Genomic DNA, 24,179 nt, shown 5'->3' with positions numbered 1-24,179 from the left:
ATTCTATCGAAATACTTTGGTACACAAGTCGTATAATTGATTTTAAATGTTTTTTTTTGAAAAAATTAGATAATTTTTAAACATTATCGTATGAGAAACACAAATTAAAATACCTGAAATGACATTTTAAAAGTTGATAACTAAGCATGACTACTTTATCCATTCTTCAGTTAGCCTACACGTTTAGGTTAGACCTACTTGTACTGGTATAAATTAATAATAATTGAAAATAAAAAATTAAATGAATAATAATTGAAATTACTTTTCAGAATCATTCCCAATGAAATCAATTATTTTAGAAAGGATTTCTATTTTTCTATAATTTTTGAAAGAAATTGGAATAGAATACCTACAAAATAACTCAATTTCTGTTATTTCGAAATTCAGATTGGTGTATCACAGCTTTTTAAATTAGCCGCCATTTCAGGTTTGTATAAAAATAAAAATCTGATCTCATTTATGGAAGCAAATTTTTGAATCAAATTATGAAAAAATATATTTTCTTGATTAATTTGACATTAAATAGATTATTTTATTAAGGAAATGATAATTATTATTAGATCAAATTTAATGAGATGAATTGAGTAACAGCTGTGTACACTCAGTTGCAAAATGGAGAGATTTGGCAACGTTTTTCTCCCATCATTTCACTGCAATTATAACGTGAACCTCACTATAGAACAGGTGACATCAGATACTTGTGGATGAAAACTGCGTGAGGTCTACTGTTCACAGAACTACTAGTGAGATATTAGCGCTCAAACTTTAAGGCCCGGTTGTACAAAAGCCGGTTAAACCGTGATGGACTTCACGAGAACCAATCGGAGAAAACGTTTTGGAAAAGACGGCTTCTCTGATTGGTTCTCGTAGAATTAATCACGGTTAAAATTTAACCGGCTTTTGTGCAACCGGCACTTTATGTTTGGGATGATCAAATTTGGTTTTATTTGTAGCAAATTAATTTATGAAACTCCAATGAAGGATGATACACATTCTTTAAGAAATTGATGTTTATTAAATTAATAATAATATCCAGTTTACAAGAGTACTTGGATACCTCCACAAAGTAGAAGGAATTTTCTTCTCTGTGATACCTCATAGCTAACTACTCTCATTTTTTCAGTCCAATAAACTTGTCACTTTGTGACCATTGTGAACTCAGCACTTTCATTTTTTCAAACAATATAGACTTTCTGATTGTAGATAATATTTAAACATTCATGTTTGACAAATGATCGGCTTAATCACAACATGATTAGCCTTGACGTTTTCTTGTCTAAGAAAGGCATTAATCTTTATATTTTTCATAGTTGCCTACTATATGAGTTTAATTTCAAATACATTTAGGTTCGGTCAACTGTTAAGGTAGAATTAAGTTTTCGATAAGTAATATTGTAAAGTAAACTGCTTTCAGGAAATGTCCACATAAATCAGTTTTTGAAATTAATGAATAGTTGCAACTCTATTGTCTGCCTACTCTAGTAGCCTAGTACCTTGGCGGGAGCTTTTTAATTCTAGAATTCGAATGAACAAAAAATAACCTACAATATTGTAAAATCGTTTATTGTGTCAGTGAATTTTGCATTGGTTTGTTTTGACTATTTTGTAAGTATTCAATTAGAACGTTATTTTTTTCATTTTGGCTTTGCATTATGTCAGTGTCACTGATATTACAATTTTTTATTTTTTTTTTAGATTACGTCCTAAAGACTCCAGTCATGGAGTATAAGACAAGATTAGTCATGTTATTATATAATAATTCTAACACTAAGTAGTTCAACCTAGTTTAGGTTTGAAAGGAATTCTTGTACACTATAAAAAGCTCTATCAACTAAATATTTTTTCATTTGTTTTTTGAAAATCTTCACATCATCATTACTTTTCAAGATTTAAGGTAGCTTGTTATAAAATTTCCTACCAATATAATCTGGTTTTTGTTCAAATAACCTACTATTATGACCCACCATATGATAATCTGCTCTGTTTCGCGTATTATACTCATGAACATCTGAATTCTGGATCACACCACTCGTTTTCACATGCATTACAACTTCATATACATACAAAGATGGCACAGTTAATAGACCAAGCTTTTTAAATAAAGGCCTACAAGAGTCTAACCTATTCACTTTCTCTATACATCCGAGTGCCTTCTTTTGAATCTTAAACACTCTGTCCATATTTTGTTGAGATGAATTACCCCATACTAAAATAGCATACCTAATATGAGATAGTATAAGTCCATGGTAAGTAGTTAACAGTAGTTTTTTATCATTCAGCCTAGCAAGCTGCCGCTGGACAAATACCCCAGATGATATCTTATTACATATCCTCTCAATGTAAGGATGCCATGTTAATTTCCTGTCAAATAAAATTCCCAAGAATGCTACTTTCTCTTCTTGGTCTAATTCATTTTCCTCTACAAACACATTTATTTATCTATCCTCTACTGAATTATATTTACTTTTGACTTGTAGGAATTGACATTTTTTACTATTTATTGTTAATTGCCTTTGCTTCAAAAATTGGACAATTGACTGTACTCCAGTAAAAGCATTTATTTCTAGACTATCTAATAAATAATTGTTAAAGATAAGCGATGTGTCATCAGCAAACAACAGAGCTCTGTGATCTTTTAACTCTTTTGGTTATTGGTTTACATACAACAGAAACAGTAAGGGACCCAGAATTGAGCCTTGAGGTACTCCAGCCTGGACCTCCAGTTTTTGAGATATAATTTTTACTATTTCATTCCCATCCACCTTGGTAAGCTCAACACACTGGTTTCTACCTATGAGATAGATAGGCTGCCTTTATTTTAACCTTAGATTAGAGATACTTAGTACAAAGTTGGTAAATGTGGTAAGGAGGATACGAGACTTCAATCGTGTCATACACAAGGTGAACACTTTCTCAAGGAGGAGAGCCAAGGAGGAACAATAATTATTTCGATCAAATGCAATTCAAGATGGCGACTTAAATGGCGAAAATGTTGTTAAAAACATGGATATTCGCGATTTTCTCGAAAACGGCTCCAACGATTTTGATCAAATTTATACCTAGAATAGTTGATAATTGCCAAATAGGGCAATTGAGTTGAAGACAATTTATGAGTTAAAAGCAGAAGGCAGATTAAAATCAAGAAGGAAGAGGGAGATTGAGGATGCAACTTGGCTGGCCTGGGAGGAACGATGGCGAAACTCGGCAGTCGGAAGATCATTGTTTGAAGTGATACCAAGTGTTATTGAAAGAAGAGATTGGTACTGGTTGCAACCGGATCATTACTCAACCCAGGTGTTGACTGGGCATGGGAAATTCGGTGCGTACTTGCGGAAATTTCATGTGCTGCAGGATTCTCGTTGTGAGCAGTGTTTGAGGTAGGAAGATGCTCTGTATCGGTGTGGCATGCATGTGGAGGACAGAAGAACAACAGAAAGATATTTACGCCGTTTTGGCTCCAGACTGGACCTTAGAGAGAATATCAAGAGAGAATTGGAATGGAAAATGACTAGTCTGTAAATCTGTATGTCAAACATCTACCGTAATAACAGCTAGAATGAGCCAGCTCTGAAATTGTTTCAATTTGTGTTAATTTTGTCTTTTCCACGATCCTTGGACTGGTGTGCTGTTTTTCCAATGGTAAATAGCTAAATGACAATTGATAAACGTGTTAAACTCTATAAATGTGAAACTTCTCTATTAAATGTGAGTTCTTGTCTGGTGGGGGTGTGGTGCGGCCTCTGGGGGTCGTGGGTGAGGCCTTCGTGTGGTTCCTGGGCTGCATGAGGTAGTATCCTACGATCTCGACCGGCTAGAACCTGGAAGAGGTCAAATGGTGCTGCCAGCTGTCCGGGGGCCTCACTGGGCAGTGGGTGGTTCCCTGATCTAGCTCTCCCACGATCCCTACTAGATAAAATCTGGAAGGGGTCAAGAGGCAGCGAGCGGGTTGGGCTGAGCTGCGCCCACAGGATATGCTTTGCATATGCCTCTTTCCGTCCATGGCTTCCTGGGGGTTACCCCGTGCCCTCGCTTGTGCTGGGCTTATACCGGACTGATAAGTAAACTCTGTCAAAATGAAACTTGAAACTTGACTTCTAATATCAGGAGTAATGAATGCTGTACTGTGGAGAATGCTTGGAGTAATCGTGACTAAGACTGACTGGGGTTGGTTGCTCCAAACTAGGTATTGACGGAGGTTCTGACAAGACTTTGACGTGGGTTTGCTTTAGATTTATGAGGTACTGTGGCACAAAAATAACATCCCGATGTATAAATGAAAACCAATAAGAACTAATAAAACTCTGAAAAATCAATAAAAACTTTTAAAAATTAGAAAATCAAATAAAAAATGAGAAAAACATATAAAGACTACAAAATTAAAATCTCTAATTGACTGACTGACTGACTTATTGTTGATGCTTAGGCATCTGGGGCTAAAGAGACTAAAGATTCGAGGAAAAAATAAGACTAGATATCGTAAAAAAATGTTATTCATAAATAGCCACAGTTACCCTTAGAAGTGGTGCCCTCGTAGCACCAGTAGACGAGGACAAACACCAGGCGGAAAATTTCGGACTGCCCCTGGCACTGGAAACAGTGCTGGTGACAGGCCGAGGATAGTGAGTGGTGCTATGATGCTGAGTACCATAGTGCCACGCTAACTCAGTGCTGATCATACTATCACTGCAGCCTGAGTTTTCAGAAGCAGCTCGCACGCGCGGGAGAGTTGCAAGTTCTGCAGGAGAGGCCTTTGGGCCTATATACTGCAGGGGTGGAAGGTGGATACAGGGGTCGGCTCCTGTATCCGGGAATTTTTGGGCTTCGGCCCCTCACACCTAGAATAGTTATTGATAAGCTCTATCAACTGCTACAAGTCCCATATCTGTAAAAATTCAGAATCAGGAGCTCCGCCCCATCTATGCAAAGTTTGAATTTAGTTTCCCAATTATCAGGCTTCAGATACAATTCAAACAAAAAAATTCAAGTGGAAAAGATTGAGCATGAAAATCTCTACAATTAATGTCTTGTAACATTTTCACCTAAAATTGAAATTGAGCTCGAAATTCGAGAAAATGTGATTATTCAATCGCAAACTGTTTGCAACTGTTGATTCTATTAAATCATTTACTACTAGTAGTTAATACCTTCAGCTTCATCCATTACCCACAGTTGTGGGATCGATTGCGTCAAAAAATCAAAACACGTACAAAACCCATGAAAATTCTGTAACAGTTCAGATGGCAGTGATCCAGTGCTCACGCTTTCAATAAAAAAACAAATTATCACACATAAATACGTTTACACTGTAATATGCCTTTGCACACAGTATCTTCCGGACGGTTCTCCTGAAGGCGGCCTCATCCAATTGCTTCACACTATTAGGCAGCTTGTTGTAGAATTTCAGGGCGGCAATCCTGTAACTGGCCTGTGATTGGTGGAGGCATCTCCTTGCGATATCCAACAGCTCACTGCGCCTGGTGTTGTGGCGGTGGATGTCACTACGGGCAGCTAGAGATGCTGTATCTTCTTGACATACACCAAGCACAGGAGGATGTAATGGCTGAAGACAGTCAGTACACCAAGGCGAGAAAAGATGGGCTTACAGTGGGCAAGATGGTCGCTGCCTGTTATAATTCTTAAAGCTCTCTTTTGTAGCCTCAGGACATCAGCAGCCCTTGCCGAATAACTCCACAGGAGCAATCCATAAGTGATGTGGCAATGGAAGAGAGTGTGATACATCATTGTGAGATACCTCTCTGTCACCAGGCCCCTCATCCTGAGCAGCAGGAAGCAAATGCCAGAGAGTCGGCTGGTTACCTGCTGTAAATGACTGTTCCAGCTGAGTTTGCAATCCAAGACAAAACCCAGCAGCTTTACTGGATTCTGAGGGTCACGCAGTTCTCGTGACAAGCTGCAGATGATCCTTTGGTTCTTGTCCTCATTCAGCTGGAATCAATTAGCGAGGAACCATGAAGTGGCAGATCGAAGATGCTCTGCAGACGCCTCCAAAATCCGCTCTAGCTCAGACCCGATGACAGAAGTGATGCATCATCCGCAAACATCAGAGAAGAACCATTGTCGTCGAGGTCATTTATCATGACAAGGAACAGTGTAGGCCCCAGCACCGATCCCTGAGGAACACCAAAAGCCACCGGAAGGGTCTGGGAGTTTGCACCACTGAAGGAGACAAGCTGAGTCCTTCCAGAAAGGTATGAGTCCAAGATGGAAATGGCCGAATCCCTTAGACCGTAGAAACTGAGTTTTCTAAGTAGAATGTGATGGTCCACACAGTCGAAAGCTCGGCTCAGATCACACAGAGCCAGAGCAAGAGACTCACCATCCTCAAAGGCAGCATCAATCCGCTCAGCCACATGGTCGACTGCACCCACTGTTGATCTCCCAACTCGGAAACCAAACTGCATGTTGGAGAACAGGCCATTCTCCTCGAAAAAAGCCTCCAGCTGAGTTCTGTGAACAGTAGACCTCACGCAGTATTCTCATCCACAAGTACCTGATTGAAACTATAGACCTTATGGAAATACAGCAATAGACTGGCTTCTCCACACATCTGTGTAATCACTTGTCAGCTGATTTATGATGAATAATTCTATAATCTGATTTTTACTCCAATATTGGCGTATGAAGGAGGCTCCTTTTTCCTTTTATATTATCCTTGAAATCCAAAATTTCAAAAAACCTTGTATATACGTCGACGCGCAATTTAAAAAGGAACATACCTGTCAAATTTCATGAAAATCTATTACCGCGTTTCGCCGTAAATGCGCAACATTTAAACATCAAGAGAAATGCCAAACCGTCGACTTGAATCTTAGACCTCACTTCGCTCGGTCAATGAAGAAATAGCAGACCTCGTGAGTCTCCAGCGTATTGTCCTGTCACCAGTTGGCTCAGATCTTTAAATAGTAGACTTGAGATGCGCGTGAACACTAGTGTCAGGGGATCAATTTTCATAACGGCAAGGAAAGTTATGTGAGTGCACCACACCAGATTTTTTAATTCTATTCAATATATTAAGCGAGCAATTTTTGTATATACCTGGCTATTTTATATCTGGTTATTTATGTTTTACGGATCTCGAAAACGGCTCTAACGATTTTCACGAAATTTCGAACATATTGAGCATATGCTTAATTTTCTATGAATAAACGTGAGCAAAACCTTTTGCTCATGCTTATTGTTTATTATTGTTTTAAGCTTAAGCTTAATTATGCTTATTATTGTTTTAAGCTTATTGTTTATTGTTTAAAAGTATTGTTTATTTGATCTTAGTTCTTTCAGTATAAACATTCATAGAGAATACCTTTATAATATTAATTAGTTGATAGGAGTCTACAGGTAAGACTCGATTTGTTTATGCTCATCAAAAAATAGTTTGAGCATTTGCTCAAAAGTGAAAGCTTATACTCAAAATTGTATGAATGAACTGGAGCATTTGCTCAACACTTTTGAAGTTCACCGTCACCGTGTACGGTCTTGCAATGAAATACCGTACCTTTTCTTAGTACTTTGTGAAGTGTTGAGCTTGAGTTCTTTGAAGCTATCTGGTAGAATAATGAAGAAATATTGGTTTCTATAAATTGGTGTGTATTTGTTGAGCCTACTGCAAAAGATCAATGATCAACTTGGTGCTTGCATTATGTCGATGTTGACTATTCCTCAAATTTATGCTTGAATCTATTGCAAGGAAAATAGGCAGTAACTTACCAATCAAATATGTAAATTGAGACCACAGAAAGGTACCAACACTAAAACTATGCCTTATTATTCACATACATTAAAAAATTATTAATTACTTGATTCAATTAATTATTTAACTATGTTTTTTTTGTGTTGAAGTTGATTATGGCTACGTGTGCTCCCAATCCTGAGAGGAAACTTGTGGCAGATATCCACGATTTTTACAGAACTCCATTGATCACTGAAAAAGATCTGAAGAATCCCACCAAAGCACAGATTACCAAATTCTATAGTATTGTACTATCAGAGTTTGGAGTTGATGTCACTCAAGTTGTGCAAGTGAGTACTGAAATTATCTCTGTATCATTCACATTTCAACTCTCAGATTTATTTTTTCCAATTCCCAAAGGTTTGGTCTGCTAGCACTGCTTGGTTTGTGGGTTCAAATCCCGTCGATGGCATGGACGTTATACTTGTCCAAATAGGCATGAGCTCTGAAGGATTAGGCCGACCCTCCTACTACTCACAAGCACACACACACAAGCGCAGTCTCCTTTTGTGTGTGTGAGTAAAGGGACGGTCTGCCTACCTGTAAACTACATAGTATACATAGTATATCAATGGCGCAGGTAGGCCGGGCGTGAGGGAGCGAGGGTCGCCTTAATCTTTCAGCGCTCATGGCAGTCTGGACAGACTATAGGTAGCATATTGTTCAACAATCATAAATAAGATAATTTAGTATGTATATGGCCAGTAAAGCATTTCAAATGTATAACACTTGAAGAGTTCCCCAGACTCCTTGTACTATTTTCACAATTACTGCAGAAATATGACGATTCCCGCAGCCCTGGCTGCTGGTGAAGACTACAGAAGTATCAAGAATAAATAAGTGACAAAATTCTTCCCATATTATTTTATCGGTGAGCGTAAAAACGAATAAGCATCACGCGCTAAGATTGTACCGATTATAGATATTTTTTACATATGAGCAGGCTTATATTCATGCTTTCCAATTGCATTTTTCAAATAAAATTTTTCAAACTCTGATTATTTGTTTTCAAACTCTGATTAAATTATTATTTTTTTGTTTTCACGCAGACTCAAATGAAGCAAGTAGACTATTTGGGAGGGAACATTGAGATGTTTTCTGAACATATTCCGGCTCTGAACATGGTTGAAGCAATTAAATGCCTTCAGATACCTGGATTCCAGGATTTCTGTGTAATGCATCTCATAAACCCAAGTAAGTAGCCTAATGTCCACAAGACACAATATTCTAATCAATCACTTTTTGACAAACAATAATCCATCAATAGACTTAAAAGTTAAGGTAAGAATATTTTTTGGAATTGTATTTGGTGAATTATTCAGTTTTAGATGTATCTTATTAGGCCTATTTATTGTTAATACAACAAAATATGATTGGACGTGTCGTATATAAATGCTATCTACTTTATATAAGTAACTACTTTTAAGGCGTCTACTGTTTGAAAATTACCAATAGGGCCATTATCAATAGCTGATTGATATTACAATAAAGGTCGCTACATCATTTTCTATCAATTATATTGTCTATATTCGTACTATGAGTGTATTCAGTGATAGGCCTACTGACAGCACTCATAGCTATCAAGCAACTTAGCTCTAGTTTGAGCTATTGGAATTAGCAGTTTTAACTGAAAATTTTAATCAAATTCCAATGCCAATTCTTCCACTTTGGATTTTGTAAGATCACCTTAGTGATGATATAGATTACCGGTATTTGTAATTATAATAGTAATGTTTAGCAAATCGCCAGTGTATGAAGCATAGTGAACGATTTTGCAGTATTCAAATATAGTTATATTTTAAATTAAAAATCTAAGAACAATTTTTTCAACTTTCAATAGCAGTATATCAACTTTCAATAGCGGAATATCAATAACAGTTTCATAAATATTTTTGAGGGGAAGCAGCAATGGAATTAACCTATGTCTCAACATATTAATGCCACTTGAAAATGGTATTGATATGTTGTAACATGTTGTGAATAAAAGTTTTTAAAAAAAGGTTACTTAGATTTTTAATTTCCAGACGAATAAGAGTAGCCCTTAACAAAAAGTTGATTACATTTTGAAAAGTATTTACTTGGTTATATATTTAAGTAGGTACAAAAAACAAAAAAAAACTAATCCCTAGTCAAATTTTGATCTCTGATAAACCTTTACTGATAATCGAAACTTTGCATAGCTATGCTAGCGATGTATCTCAATTATATTTTTTATCAATTGTATTTTTAGTGCCAAAATCGACCTTCAAATACATTCGTCTGATGATGAATTTCCTGCTGTTTGCTGATCATTCGCTGGCGTCCCTTCGCCAGGTGTTTCGTCGCGTAGCTGATGCCAGGATAAAGCGGGACAACTTGCTTGAAGCGAGAAATAAATTCAAGGAAGACATCAGTCAGATAGCTAAGCAAATAAAAGCCGAGGAGAGCAGGCCTTCCAATGTAAGGAACTCAGTTAGCTTCATTATTATTAGAGAATTCTCTTTATTATAGCTAATTAAAAATGAAAAATGCCGTCTGCGAATGAAAAAGGCGAATAAAATTCGTATGCAGCAAAATATTCACATGTAATGGGGTAATTGTTTTTGGTAATTGGGGTTATGTTATGTATGGTATTGAGCTGATATTATAGTAACAATTTATAATCGCTTGGCTTGCGAGAGGTTTAATTGATCTAACTCTATAACTCATGAGAAAGGAACTATATTTTAAAAGAATAAACAAAGATTATATTTTGGCGAACTAAGTAATCGATTTAATTAAATTGTAACTCAAAATGAAACTGGAAACTTAAATAAAATAATATTAAGAAAACCTTTTAAACAAACAATAGAATAATTACAGGATTTGCCTTCAATAAAGAAGATGAATAATATATAATAATTAAATTGATAATATTAGCAACTCACTGAACCAGGAAAATGGTGTCACGGAACAGAGGGGTAGAGCCGTGACCGATTATCTGCTGTAGATAGTTCCAGGTCCCGTCCTCGTAACCGTCTGCCAAGAGGCATACATTTTTTCAGTCCAATTTTACTTGTCATGAATTTTCACCGTCGTCGACATTTTTAATTTTCTAAACAATGGATGCTCTCGGATTGTAAAAATTCATGTCAAATAATCGGCTACATTACACACAGCAGATATACTTTGAAATTCATATTTGACTAATAGGTGACAAATAGTATATTTCGCACCTAGGGCCGAAAATGAGACTTTTCCGGCTCGAAATCGGTTTTCAAGTCCAAGGCCGTAGGCCGAGGACTAGAAAAGATTGAGAGCCGGAAAAACATTTTTGCCCATGGTGCGAACGCTATTTTTCGCCACACAGAAAAATAAACAATATATATTTGAGAATAATTGTTTATTAAGCACTTCCAAAAGCAAAAGTGGAAGGTCATAGCTCTAGCAAATCTGAGGTAATTTGAATATCAGGAAATTGTCCAAGTATTTTTATTTTTATTCTGATTTGTCTAAATAACCTAAAATATTATGTTCAATAATTATGTAAGAGGTTAAGTTTATACTTTTTTATTCTTTTAGATGAAAATAAGATGATATTATTATAAATGTTTTAATTATTATTGAATAATAAACACGAATAATAAAAAGTTTTTTGATCAGCTGTTTTAGCACACTTGAAATTTGGCCAAACTGAATGTCAACGTCAACAATGCTTGTTGTCGACTTCGGAAGTTTAGGTTAGAAGTTCTATCCTACTCTGAAAATCGAATTTGAATAGTTTATAATATATATCTTATCTGTATTTCATTCATCCAAATGAAATGATAGTATATTATTACAGAATACTTTATTCAATTCTAGAAGCATAAACTGATTCAGTTTCATAAACTATTTGTGAAAACGTTCAGCACCATGGATATTGCCCAATTAGTTCCAAAATTATCCACCAGGTTTCGTGATAAACGTAGTACTATGAGGTTTGAGGTTAGATTCTATTATACTCTGAAAATTGAATTTGAATAGTTTATAATATCTTATTTGTATTTCATTCATCCAAATAAAATGATATTATCTTATTGCAAAATACTTTATTCAATTCTAGAAGCATAAACAGATTCCGTTTCATAAACTATTTTGTAAACACGTTCACATCAAATCAGAATCAGCTGACTTCAAGGCTATTTTACAGCCCTAGGGCCGTAAAAATTTTACCGGCCTGATCAGAAAACAATCACTTTCGGCCTCCATATGACGCACGAAAACCAGCTCATTACATCCAAGTGGGGCGAAAAATTAATTACTTATGTTTTTCACTCAATATCTTGACTCTCCAATAGATCTGTCATCATTGTAATATATTTGTCCAACAGTTCTAAATTTCTATCAATAGATTTTTCCCTACATGTGAGTAAAAAATGTGGTATAAGTTTCAAGTTTAAGTTTTTTACTATTAGATTTGAATCGGCTTCGCTAACAAAGTTTACGGCCTTCAAGATAACTCCGTTAGGAACTTACCTAACACTATAGTGAGGTCCACGTTATAAATGGCAGTGTTTGATTAGCAATGGTATTGCTATCCTTTTCCATCATTCAACAAAGCAGATAGCTATCTCTTTCTCGCTTTGCTCTGTTGCCAGATCGTCTTTTAACAACGTAGAAATAATAATTAACGAAATATTTCATCTTAATTATGAAAATTCATTATAAAATTATTGAAAAATATAATTTCTTGCTTAATAAAATATAAAATCGATTATTTTAAACTAGAATGAACAGTTAATATTACATTAATAAACCTGTCATATTTTTTTAGTTTGTTCCACAGTCTTCTGTCATATGGTATCCTACACTTGTGAGTGAAAGTAGTCATGTTTCTGATGTTCTTCTTCTCCAGAAAAAAGTTGTGTGGTTAATAGTGGGGGCAACTTTCAGGGAACATTGTAAACCGTTATTTGTTTCTCTTGGAATATTAACGGTCTACAACCAATATATTTATATTGTTGCCCAATATATACATAAAAATAAGAGTAAAATGAACACAAGAGGTATGGTTCATTCATAAAACACCCGCCAAAGACAACAACTTTGATACCCAACGTACACGATTAACTAAAGTTCAGAAGTCTTGGGAACAAAGGTTGCCAGAGTCAATAAAAAAATATCCAGTCTCTTTGTTCGGCAAACCACTATTTGATCTTCTGCGTGCAAACTCCTTCTATTCTTTGGAGGAGTTTTTCACACATAGGTACTTTATAATAAATTAAGTGTTAAGTGTTATGAATATTCTATTGACGTTGCTGATGACTGTATGGTCCGATTGCAAAAGAATCTATCCGGATCTACCGATCTATCCGGGGAAGCCTGGTCTTCGATCACGATATTGGATAATTGGATTTAGAAGGCATTGACAAGACTGAGGATCGGCAACGTTGTTCTCCTATCTTTCTCCACTGCCATTATGAAGTGGAACTCACTATGGATCCATTCATTTCTCACCAACCTGCCCAGCATTATCCACGCAGGCCAAGCAGAAACATTTAAGCGTCTCATGTAGAAATAACCAACATTTTTGTACATACAAAATATGTAAATACATTACATATGCTTAATATGTAAGTGCGTCGTCGTGCCTTGAAAACCCTACATTAAAGATATAGCACATAAGATTAATACAAATTGAATTTTGCAAACACGATTACAAACTGGTTTTAATTAATTAGTCTTTCTTTAACTCATTAGTACGCAAGCAAAGAAGAACTCCTACTTCTGCTATACTTTCTATAACAAATACCTATACCCAATATGAATTATGGTGGTGAATAATTTTTTGTTGCATTATTCAAATGATGTGTAATATTTTTACAAATAGAGAATGAAAACTTTCTATTACATCAGTTGTGACGTCACGCACTCACGTATTTAATGCTTCCTGAATTTGCCAGGAATGAAAACTATGCTATTGGTCTAATTTGTTTTTAGATTGATTCTCAAATAGGTAAAAGGATTGCCTCCCTGAGTGAATTGAACGAGGAAAAAGAGAAATGGCAGGGACAGTGTGACAGGGTCAAGACAGAACTTACTAAGATCACCGAAGTTCGTGACAAGCAATACAATGAAACGCAGATGGTGAGTGATCAAGGGTATAAATCTCTTAACAATAATGATCCAGAAGAGGTAATCAATCATTAAATACACACCATCCAAGAAAGGTTAGTCCTTTTATTTTATTTTGGGTTCTTCTCCGGCCAATGAGGAGTTTTCCATTTTCAAAGTGGTCTTATAATATTTATTCACTTTTCAAAAACTATTAATTTATAAATATTTAATTTAAAACTATTGATTTATATAACTTATTCACTATTCAAACATTATCAATAATTTAATTTTAAACTACGAATTTTATTTCAATTCGCTTTATGACAAATGATTGCAGCATTCTTTAAACATGGTTAGGCTACTTCAATTAGAATGATAAAATAGCTATTTATGTATTAAGAGCGTAATGCGCGACTTTATCGCTCGCGCAAAACAGTTACCACGCGACGTGAAGCGGAGCGTGATAATTTTGCAAGAGCGATAAAGAAGCATTACGCGCGAATTACATACAAATTTTTTTTCTACAACTGCCCAAACCTGTTAAATTACTTATATCGGTGGAGTTACAATTACCGACTTTTTAGGTTAAGATCTGACTTTTTGGCGAGCTGCTTACCATCAGCTGATTAGCGAGAGTAAAGAAACTCTTCTGCGCATGCGCGAATGATCAGCGAGCGTAAAGAAAATCTACTGCGCATGCGCAGAAGGTTAGCGAGTGAAAAAGTAGATTCTCCTCAGAAATAAGCTGTTTTACGAGGAGAATTGAGTATGTAAATTCTTTCTTTACGCGCAGTTGTAGAAAAAATAAATCTTGTTATCAACAGGAAGCTAGAATTAATAACCGATTAAAAATTCTAACTTCTATATTTTAGCTTTTCTTGCTATAAAAAATTAGGATACTTGGAAAATCTGAAGCAACGATACAATTATATGGCCGATTTGAGTCAGATCCCTCATTACTGAATTTATTTATACTGACTGCTAAATTCATTCCGAGTTTTAACGAAGTTTTCCTTCCATTTTGAAGTATGCAAGAGTAAAGGTTTAAAACTATCCACAGCGTATCACAATAGGCACCATTATCATCTGGTGAAATCGAAGCTGTAATAATATTTCTGTTTTTTTCAGATTGAAAATGATTTGAAAGAATTTCAGAAGAGGCTAAAAGTTCACAAAAATGTGCACAACACATCAACTGGCTTTTCCCAGCATTTGAGTTTGGAAACACTCAAAATGAAAGCCAGTAATTTGAAAGAGCAGAAATCTGAATTACAGCAGCAACTCACTACTCGTCAAGTAGAACTAGATTTCAAATTGAAATTCCAGAGTGAATATCCTTTTTTGAAATCAAAGCTTGAAGAAGTAGTTGATCTTCTTCAACGAAAAAGGTGACTATAATTATTTCAATAAATCCGTTGATGTTAATTGATTCTTATCAGTAACTATTCAGTAACTATAGTTAAATAGGTAACTATTCAGCTTACTTTACAGTAAAAATTCACTTAAGTCGCGCTGAAAGTTTCCCAGGTGCAAAGAGAGTAGTTGAATAGTTTACTTACTTTATTTATCTCTAATATCATCATTATCGTCTTAATCATCATCATCATTGTCATACCCCTCGTTATCATCTTCAATTGTTGGTTCAAAATATTGACATAATGATCCTGTTCTTTTTCTCTTATTATTTATCATAATCATATTCCTCTTTTTCATCTTCTATTTTAGTTAAAAAATATTGTAGTTTCTATCTCTCTTTAATTTAGTGAATTTTCATATTAGATTAGACTTATACTATATTCTATTATACTATTACTGTATTAGAATAGTAATTTCTTTAGTGTCAAGAGGGCTATTATGGGAAGTATTTCTTCCTGGTGCCCTCATATTGTAATGTAAATAAATATGTAAAGTAAACTAAGAATGGATTACTAAAGAATGTTCTATTTGTTCTTAAATTATAGGTGCGCAAGTTAACCTTAACCAAAATTAACCTTATATGAATTCATTCCAAAGAATCTATTATATATATCTCCCTATGTATACTCAATTTTAGTGAAGAGTAGGCTAGTCATTTCTTCAGGAAATGTTTATTTCGATTTTTAATATTTATCACATAACTTAGTTTACATGTTATTGATAATTCTGAAGATTTTTTCATAACTGAAATTAAAACTATTATTGATATTCCATCTATAAGGTACAACCATAGAGAAACAATAGCGTAAGTAGATATCCCATGGTAGGTATAGGGCGTTCATGTCGCAACTTGTACTGTTATCTCAAGCCAATTACTGTTGATTATTGTCATTTTCTACTGTTTTGTTGGGGTGAGAGTGTACGAACGGCACAATATGAGAGACTACCTGCGTCACACATCTTCACCGGAAAGAACTAAGTGGAATATCGGCTTGAGATAACAGTAAAAGTTGCGACGTAAACGCCCTTTACCATGGGTCATCTACTTACGCTATTGTTTCTCTATGGTACAACCTTCAAGTGTGTGCTGATTCAGACTAATCTTTCAGGTATGAAATTTCCAATACCTCTTATTTCAAAATATCTTACCAACAGTGAGCTTATTAACACAACAGTGGGTTTGATAAATTAACCCAACCTGAGATCTTAAGCGAATGAAACAAAACTCTTACCAGAGTTCAAAGCTACTTTATTCATCAAAGAGTCAATGCACGTGGTAATCCACAGTATATTCTAGAATCCACTCTCTCTTCTTTCTGATGCTCATTTATTGATTTTATATCCCTTTACATCAAACTACCTTGCACAGCAAGTCTTCCTTGACTACTGTTCCACGGTAGTGTAATTCACTACCTGATAAAATTGTATTTTATAATCATTTGACGCTGTTCTTGAAAAAAAAAATTGTAAATTCAATTTTATAATTGTAGTACAAAGCATTCACTCATCATAGTTTCATATTTTTTTCTCAGTTAATTAGTTATACAAAGTGTGCCAGAGAAAATTACTTATTTGAAAAAATTCCTGCGCGGTGAATTGGTCCTCATAGGAGGAGGCGCATCTGGAGGGGGAAGTTCTCAAATTCGCCCTCTCTCAAGTAAGTAGCCATCATGCTCTGGTCTAGAGAGCAGCGGGCCTTCGCAGTTGAGAGTTTCTTTTCTAATGGTCGGTCACTTGTTGTTGCTACGCAACATGCCTTCTGCGCTCGATTTGAAATTCCTCCTCACAGACTCGTTCCTGGCCGTAATTCGATTCTGTCGTGGGTTAACTCATTTCGGGAGTGTGGAAGTGTCGCTAAACCCAGAAATTGACTTCAACAAGACATCAGAACTCCAGAAAATATCGAAAGAGTGAGGCAGTCAGTTATGCGTTCTCCCCGGCGTTCGGCTCGCAAACACGCAGCTGCTATGCCAATTCCTGATTCCACTGTTCGACGAATTTTCCATGAAGACCTTCAATTTCATCCCTATAAACTGGCTGTTGTTCAAGAATTGACTGAACGCGATTTTGTTGCCCGTCAAAATGTATGTGATATGCTGATTGACAACCTGTCTGAAGACGCGGTTATTTTTTTACAGTGACGTGGCTCATTTCCACATGCGTTTCCTCAATGTGATTTTTTATAGGGTTATTTGAAATCCCTGGTTTATGTCGATCGACCACGGACCATAGCACACCTCAAGAACAACATTCGAGACGCCATTGCCAACATACCGATTGATATACTGCAACGAGTGTATACAAATTTCAAAAATCGAGGTCATCAGTGTATGCGCAATGGGGGTCGCCATTGATCTGATGTAAATTTTCAAGACTGCATGAAAAAAATTGGGAAACTTTATTCTCATATAAAAAAAAGATTAAAACAATAACTAAAGTACTTTTGTTTTTATTTACCTTTCAAAGGTTTCTCTGGCGCACTTTGTATTATTCAAATGTAATTCCGATTACTGTTACTGTCTTATTTTTAAAACTTAATTGACGTTTGTACCGTATAGGTTTTCTAATGGATGTATGAGATGTACAAACTTCAACTACGTTCACACTCAATTAGCAATGCGCAAATATTGAACATTCAAGTTTATCAGAGTTGACTCTACAATATTGTACCTAACAGAATATGGATATGGGATTGGCACATTTGAAAGAGTCGAACGACATGATGACGTCACTCTGTGTCAATCCCTAAAAACACAAAATCTCCCCCCCCCCCGCATCCATTCGCAAAACAATAATTATTGGTTTTAATATCTTGATGAATCTATGATAATTTTAAACATTGTAATTTAGTGCAGCCTTGATTAACAAATAATTCATGTAATTTCAGGTTAGTAACAAACGAACAAGCGCAGTTGGCTCAGGAATTGTCTACAATCGAAGATAATGTGAAATTGTTGGAGTCGCAAACAACCAATTCCACTTATGAACTTGATAAGAGTGAAGAGCATTTGAACGGTTTGCGACTGAAATGGTCTTTGGAAGAATCATCATTGAAGGAAGCTTTAAATGAGAATCATTGGTTAGTTGTTGTTGCATTACGTCTGTTATGAGTCTTGAATAATTTCCTACTGAATGCAAAACTTGCTATCTAATTTGTAATTCATGATAAAACAATTCTTGTCGACAGAAATACTGTAATGTATTTATTAATTATTGCAATTTATTCGGAGCAAGCTTCGTCCGTGCTTATTTGAAGTAACAACTGTTTTCGGTCCCAACTTCATATATTATGAAATGATAACCTATGTTGGTAGTCCAAAGAAAATCTTGAAATTGCCTCCTCAAACAAGATGTAATCCTCATCTACTGTCATTTCTATTAGTTTTCATGCTCCAAAAATAATATTCCTTAAGGTATAGGCTACTTGATCTACTCCCTGAATGTTTTCAAGTCTAGATGAGATCTTTTATTGTTGAAGTGTATCTTATATAATTGAAAATGTAGATTGGTAATTATTGGATAGAAATCCAAGAAAACATGAACAGTTTAAAACGCAAATCAAGCAAATACTGAATTGATGCATTTCAAAGTCAGAATTTCGATTTTCAACCTACATGTAGAATTTTATTATTTTACTAGCAGGTAACCCGTGCTCCACAAGGAGCTAATCAAGAACTGTACTAACTGAAAACTTGACCTACTGAAATATTTAAAATAGACCTATAACCATCCTCAGTAAATTAAGAATCTATATGCAAAATTTCAAGTTAGGCTAGGCGCACACTAGTTAGTCAAGACAAGACATTATCAGACACGTTTAGTCACAATACTTCACATTGTTGCTTATGACGCAACTCACACTGATAAGGCTAGGCGCACACCAGTTAGTCAAGACAAGACATTATCAGACACGTTTAGTCACAATACTTCACATTGTTGCTTATGACGCAACTCACACTGATAAGGCTAGGCGCACACCAGTTAGTCAAGACATGATCAGACACGTTTAATCACAATAATTCACATTGTTGTTAGTTTTATAACAAAATTTAATATTTATCTCATTTTTTGGACAACTTTTATGTTTTATATGTGTTTATCAAATAGTTCTAAAGGTTTAAGAACAAAACGTTTTTTTTGTAAGTGAATTTTTCATGAAGAAATTTCAAAGGCAAGATTTCAAATGTATTCCAACCTTAAAATGAAAGTGTTATTGTGCATTACATTATGAGTGGATTTTGAACTCTCAATTTGAAGCTCAGGTTTTGCAGGCCGGACACAGCAATGTCTCCCGGCTACATAGGCCAAACAAGTTATTGACTCTTTGAATGTTTTTAATTTTTGTATTGGCCTATGAGTGCATATGTATAAAATTGCTTTTGACGCAACTCACACTGATAAGGCTAGGCGCACACCAGTTAGTCAAGACAAGACATTATCAGACACGTTTAGTCACAATACTTCACATTGTTGCTTATGACGCAACTCACACTGATAAGGCTAGGCGCACACCAGTTAGTCAAGACATGATTAGACACGTTTAGTCACAATACTTCATTCACATTGTTGCTTATGACTCTACTCACACTGAGGCTAGGCGCACACCAGTTAGTCAAGACATGATTAGACACGTTTAGTCACATTACTTCATTCACATTGTTGCTTATGACGCAACTCACACTGATAAGGCTAGGCGCACACCAGTTAGTCAAGACATGATCAGACACGTTTAATCACAATAATTCACATTGTTGTTAGTTTTATAACAAAATTTAATATTTATCTCATTTTTTGGACAACTTTTATGTTTTATATGTGTTTATCAAATAGTTCTAAAGGTTTAAGAACAAAACGTTTTTTTGTAAGTGAATTTTTCATGAAGAAATTTCAAAGGCAAAATATCAAATGTATTCCAACCTTAAAATGAAAGTGTTATTGTGCATTACATTATGAGTGGATTTTGAACTCTCAATTTGAAGCTGAGTTTTTGCAGGCCGGACACAGCAATGTCTCCCGGCTACATAGGCCAAAGAAGTTATTGACTCTTTGAATGTTTTTAATTTTTGTATTGGCTTATGAGTGCATATGTATAAAATTGCTTTTGACGCAACTCACACTGATAAGGCTAGGCGCACACCAGTTAGTCAAGACAAGACATTATCAGACACGTTTAGTCACAATACTTCACATTGTTGCTTATGACGCAACTCACACTGATAAGGCTAGGCGCACACCAGTTAGTCAAGACAAGACATTATCAGACACGTTTAGTCACAATACTTCACATTGTTGCTTTTGACGCAACTCACACTGATTAGGCTAGGCGCACACCAGTTAGTCAAGACAAGACATTATCAGACACGTTTAGTCACAATACTTCACATTGTTGCTTATGACGCAACTCACACTGATAAGGCTAGGCGCACACCAGTTAGTCAAGACATGATCAGACACGTTTAATCACAATAATTCACATTGTTGTTAGTTTTATAACAAAATTTAATATTTATCTCATTTTTTGGACAACTTTTATGTTTTATATGTGTTTATCAAATAGTTCTAAAGGTTTAAGAACAAAACGTTTTTTTTTTGTAAGTGAATTTTTCATGAAGAAATTTCAAAGGCAAGATTTCAAATGTATTCCAACCTTAAAATGAAAGTGTTATTGTGCATTACATTATGAGTGGATTTTGAACTCTCAATTTGAAGCTCAGGTTTTGCAGGCCGGACACAGCAATGTCTCCCGGCTACATAGGCCAAACAAGTTATATTGACTCTTTGAATGTTTTTAATTTTTGTATTGGCTTATGAGTGCATATGTATAAAATTGCTTTTGACGCAACTCACACTGATTAGTCATTGCAATTAGACATGTCTTCATAAGCAACTATGTGAAGTATTGTGACTGATCATGTTTTGACTAACTGGTGTGCGTCTAGCCTAAATCAGTCCAGTAGTTCAGACGTGATGATGCGTCATTCGTGAATCTCCTATCCCGTACGTGTATAAGCCAATTCTTTCCTCCATAACTCCACATTCACACATTTGAAATTTAGCAGGTTGAATTGGATCCACTACACTGGCATGTAAATTATTTGACTGTTTTTAAAATCAAATTGATAAAAGAAAACTTTTTATTATTGTTTTCCATTTTCAGTAAAAAATTATCTGTTCATAAAAAATATAATGAATTGATGGCAAAAAGAGTTGAACTGGACAACGAGTTGGAGTCTCTAGACAAAAAAATAAAAGAAAATGAAAACAAATTCCAGGTTATCATAGACAAATGCAATGAATACTATGAAGCGGATCGTTTAAAGGTGAGTGAAGTCTTTCACAACATACTTTTTTGCAATAAGTTGAATTATACAAAAAAATATCAATCCAAGAACACATCAATCTAGGCCGGTAGGCAATCTAGATGGTGTGGATAATATATTATAATTATCTAACAATACTCAAAACTAAATGCCCGTGCAGATTTGAGAGGTTTATGATGTTATGCTTTAAAAACTCACAAGCTTTGCCTTCAGTCTTCTATGCTCTATGAAGATTTGTTTAATACAATTTATATTGATTTTAAGTTCTTTTGTACTCTTCATTTTTGTTAATATTATGTAATTATTGTATGTATGATTTTTGAACAAAGAAAAACATAAATTTGAATGTAACTTAACTGCTAACTGCAAAAAGATAATAAATCCATAAAACTAGGTCACATTGCATTATAAATCATTTTTGGATGGTAAGTTTGCTGCTGAAAGGAAGCACAACTAATTATTATACAGAATGGGTGAAAAGTCCTAGAACAGCTTAATATCTCATATACAAAGGTGATTTGACGGGGGTGTGATTGGGGATCCTACTTAAATTGAAAAAACTACTTTACAATGACTAAAAATCTGGTCCGCCATATTGAATGCAACTTCATTTTTTTAAATAGGAAGGTGGTCGTGCGATACATGATTTCGATAGGGAATTTGAAGTAAAAATGAATGGTGGAAACCGCATATCGATATCTCAAACCGTTTTGGAAATATTCACATTATTAATCAATACTATCCAAAGCAGAAAAGAGAGAAAGAAGTCTGAGAACGGCTTAGTATATCATAAAAAGAAGTGATTACAAGGTATGTGTGATTGGGGATGCTACTTGAATTGAAAATACTACTTTACTATTACTTTAAAAATCTGGTCCGCCATCTTGGATAGCCTACATGATTTCGATACGGAATTTCAAGAAAAAATGAATGGCGAAAACCGCACGTCGATATCTCAAGCCGTTCAGAAGATATTCATATTATTAATCAATACCACTCATGTATTTCATTTCTGATTTGCATGGTACTGATCGATAATGTGAATAAAGTCATAGTAAAGTTGTATTTTCAATTCGAGTAACATCCCCAATCACACCTACCTTGTAATCACTTCTTTTTATGATATACTAAGCCGTTCTCAGACTTCTTTCTCTCTTTTCTGCTTTGGATAGTATTGATTAATAATGTGAATATTTCCAAAACGGTTTGAGATATCGATATGCGGTTTCCACCATTCATTTTTACTTCAAATTCCCTATCGAAATCATGTATCGCACGACCACCTTCCTATTTAAAAAATGAAGTTGCATTCAATATGGCGGACCAGATTTTTAAAGTAATTATAAAGTAGTATTTTCAATTTGAGTAGGATCCTCAATCACACCCACCGTCAAATTATTTTTGTGTATGAGATATTAAGCCGTTCTAGATCTAAGCCGTTTCACCCACTCTGTATATTATGCTTTCTATAGCAGCTGTAAAGTAGCTTTAACTTCAGAAAGGAAACATTTAACAGTTTTCTTCTTCTGCTGTGAATAGTGGTTATGGACTTTGAAAATGAATTTCCTTCTTTAGTGCAGCAGCAAGCGATTTACCGATTTAGCTTGTACAATATTCAATTTCAATTAAGTCAGAAAAATATTTTAATTAAGAAATTACTTTTTGGTTTCAGCTCAAAGAGTACAAAAAGAAGGTATTATTAGAGAAACTAGAATCTGGGAACCTTACGGCTGAAAACATGAAGTCTTCCATTTCTAATCAGACTCATGTTGACTAAATTCAAGAATATATTCAAGCATTTTAAATAATTTCTTATAAGTACGGTAGCTATTATTGTTGTCTTGCAATCAACTGAATTTAACAATCATTAACCATTTCATTCATAAATATAAATAAATCACAAGTTGTTTGTTTATTTTGTTCTTTTCTTAAATAAATATATTATTATAAATATTTGTTTAATTGTTTTTGTTCGCTACTTCATTCTAGCCTCATTTTCTTTTCTCTCAAACACTTCAATTTAAACTAAAGGGCTCTCAAAGATGAAAAAATGCACTCAACATGTACTTCAAGACTAGTGGAAGTTCTCTGAGTTAGGTGTAACTAAAGAGTATAGATGGTTCAGTTACGAAAAAAGCTTGGCTGCCTTTACACCTCAGCAGTTTAAATCTTTTTTAGTGACTGGACCATCCGTGGAAGCTAAAATAATCGTGAGAATATTTTTCAGTACATCTAAAATGAAACCTATCACAAGCTTCCTTCATTCCAATTACGTAGGAAGGTATGTAAAAGATTAAATTAAATACAGATGATAAAGTACTTGAATTAAAAAATAATTACTACAAATAGTGAGTAGGTTTTTGATTTTGTATTAAAATTTTTTAAATAAGTGCAATATTTCTAAAGTTTTTAATTTGTGATACATTCTGTGATTCATTTAGAGTATAAAATCAAAATTTTAAATCATCATTCCTGGACCGAAAATCAAGTAACGAAGCAGTGTGTGATTACATAACCATATCTTTTGGACAACATTAACATTATTTTATCAAAATTTTTGGAGAGAAATAGTACAGGCTCAGCCTAGTTTTTCCTCCAATGTCATAATTGTATTATGATTATAGTATTTTACACAATAA

The 24,179-nt window shown here is 34.8% G+C and overlaps 1 protein-coding gene across 1 annotated transcript; it reads left to right on the top strand.

Annotated features, from left to right (window-relative positions):
* Nucleotides 1-1,449: 1,449 nt before the first annotated feature.
* Nucleotides 1,450-23,495, top strand: LOC111051482 (flagellar attachment zone protein 1). Its single transcript, XM_022338005.2, has 9 exons — nt 1,450-1,605; nt 7,858-8,037; nt 8,797-8,941; nt 9,978-10,186; nt 13,688-13,834; nt 14,933-15,192; nt 18,108-18,299; nt 21,378-21,540; nt 23,213-23,495. Exons 2-9 carry the CDS (start codon nt 7,864-7,866, stop codon nt 23,315-23,317), a joined length of 1,395 nt encoding a protein of 464 aa, XP_022193697.2. The 5' UTR covers nt 1,450-1,605; nt 7,858-7,863; the 3' UTR covers nt 23,318-23,495.
* The last annotated feature ends 684 nt before the right edge of the window (nt 23,496-24,179 follow it).

Source organism: Nilaparvata lugens, chromosome 3 (assembly GCF_014356525.2).
Source record: "Nilaparvata lugens isolate BPH chromosome 3, ASM1435652v1, whole genome shotgun sequence".
Classification (NCBI taxonomy): domain Eukaryota; kingdom Metazoa; phylum Arthropoda; class Insecta; order Hemiptera; family Delphacidae; genus Nilaparvata; species Nilaparvata lugens.
This window is presented reverse-complemented; position numbering and strand designations above follow the sequence as displayed.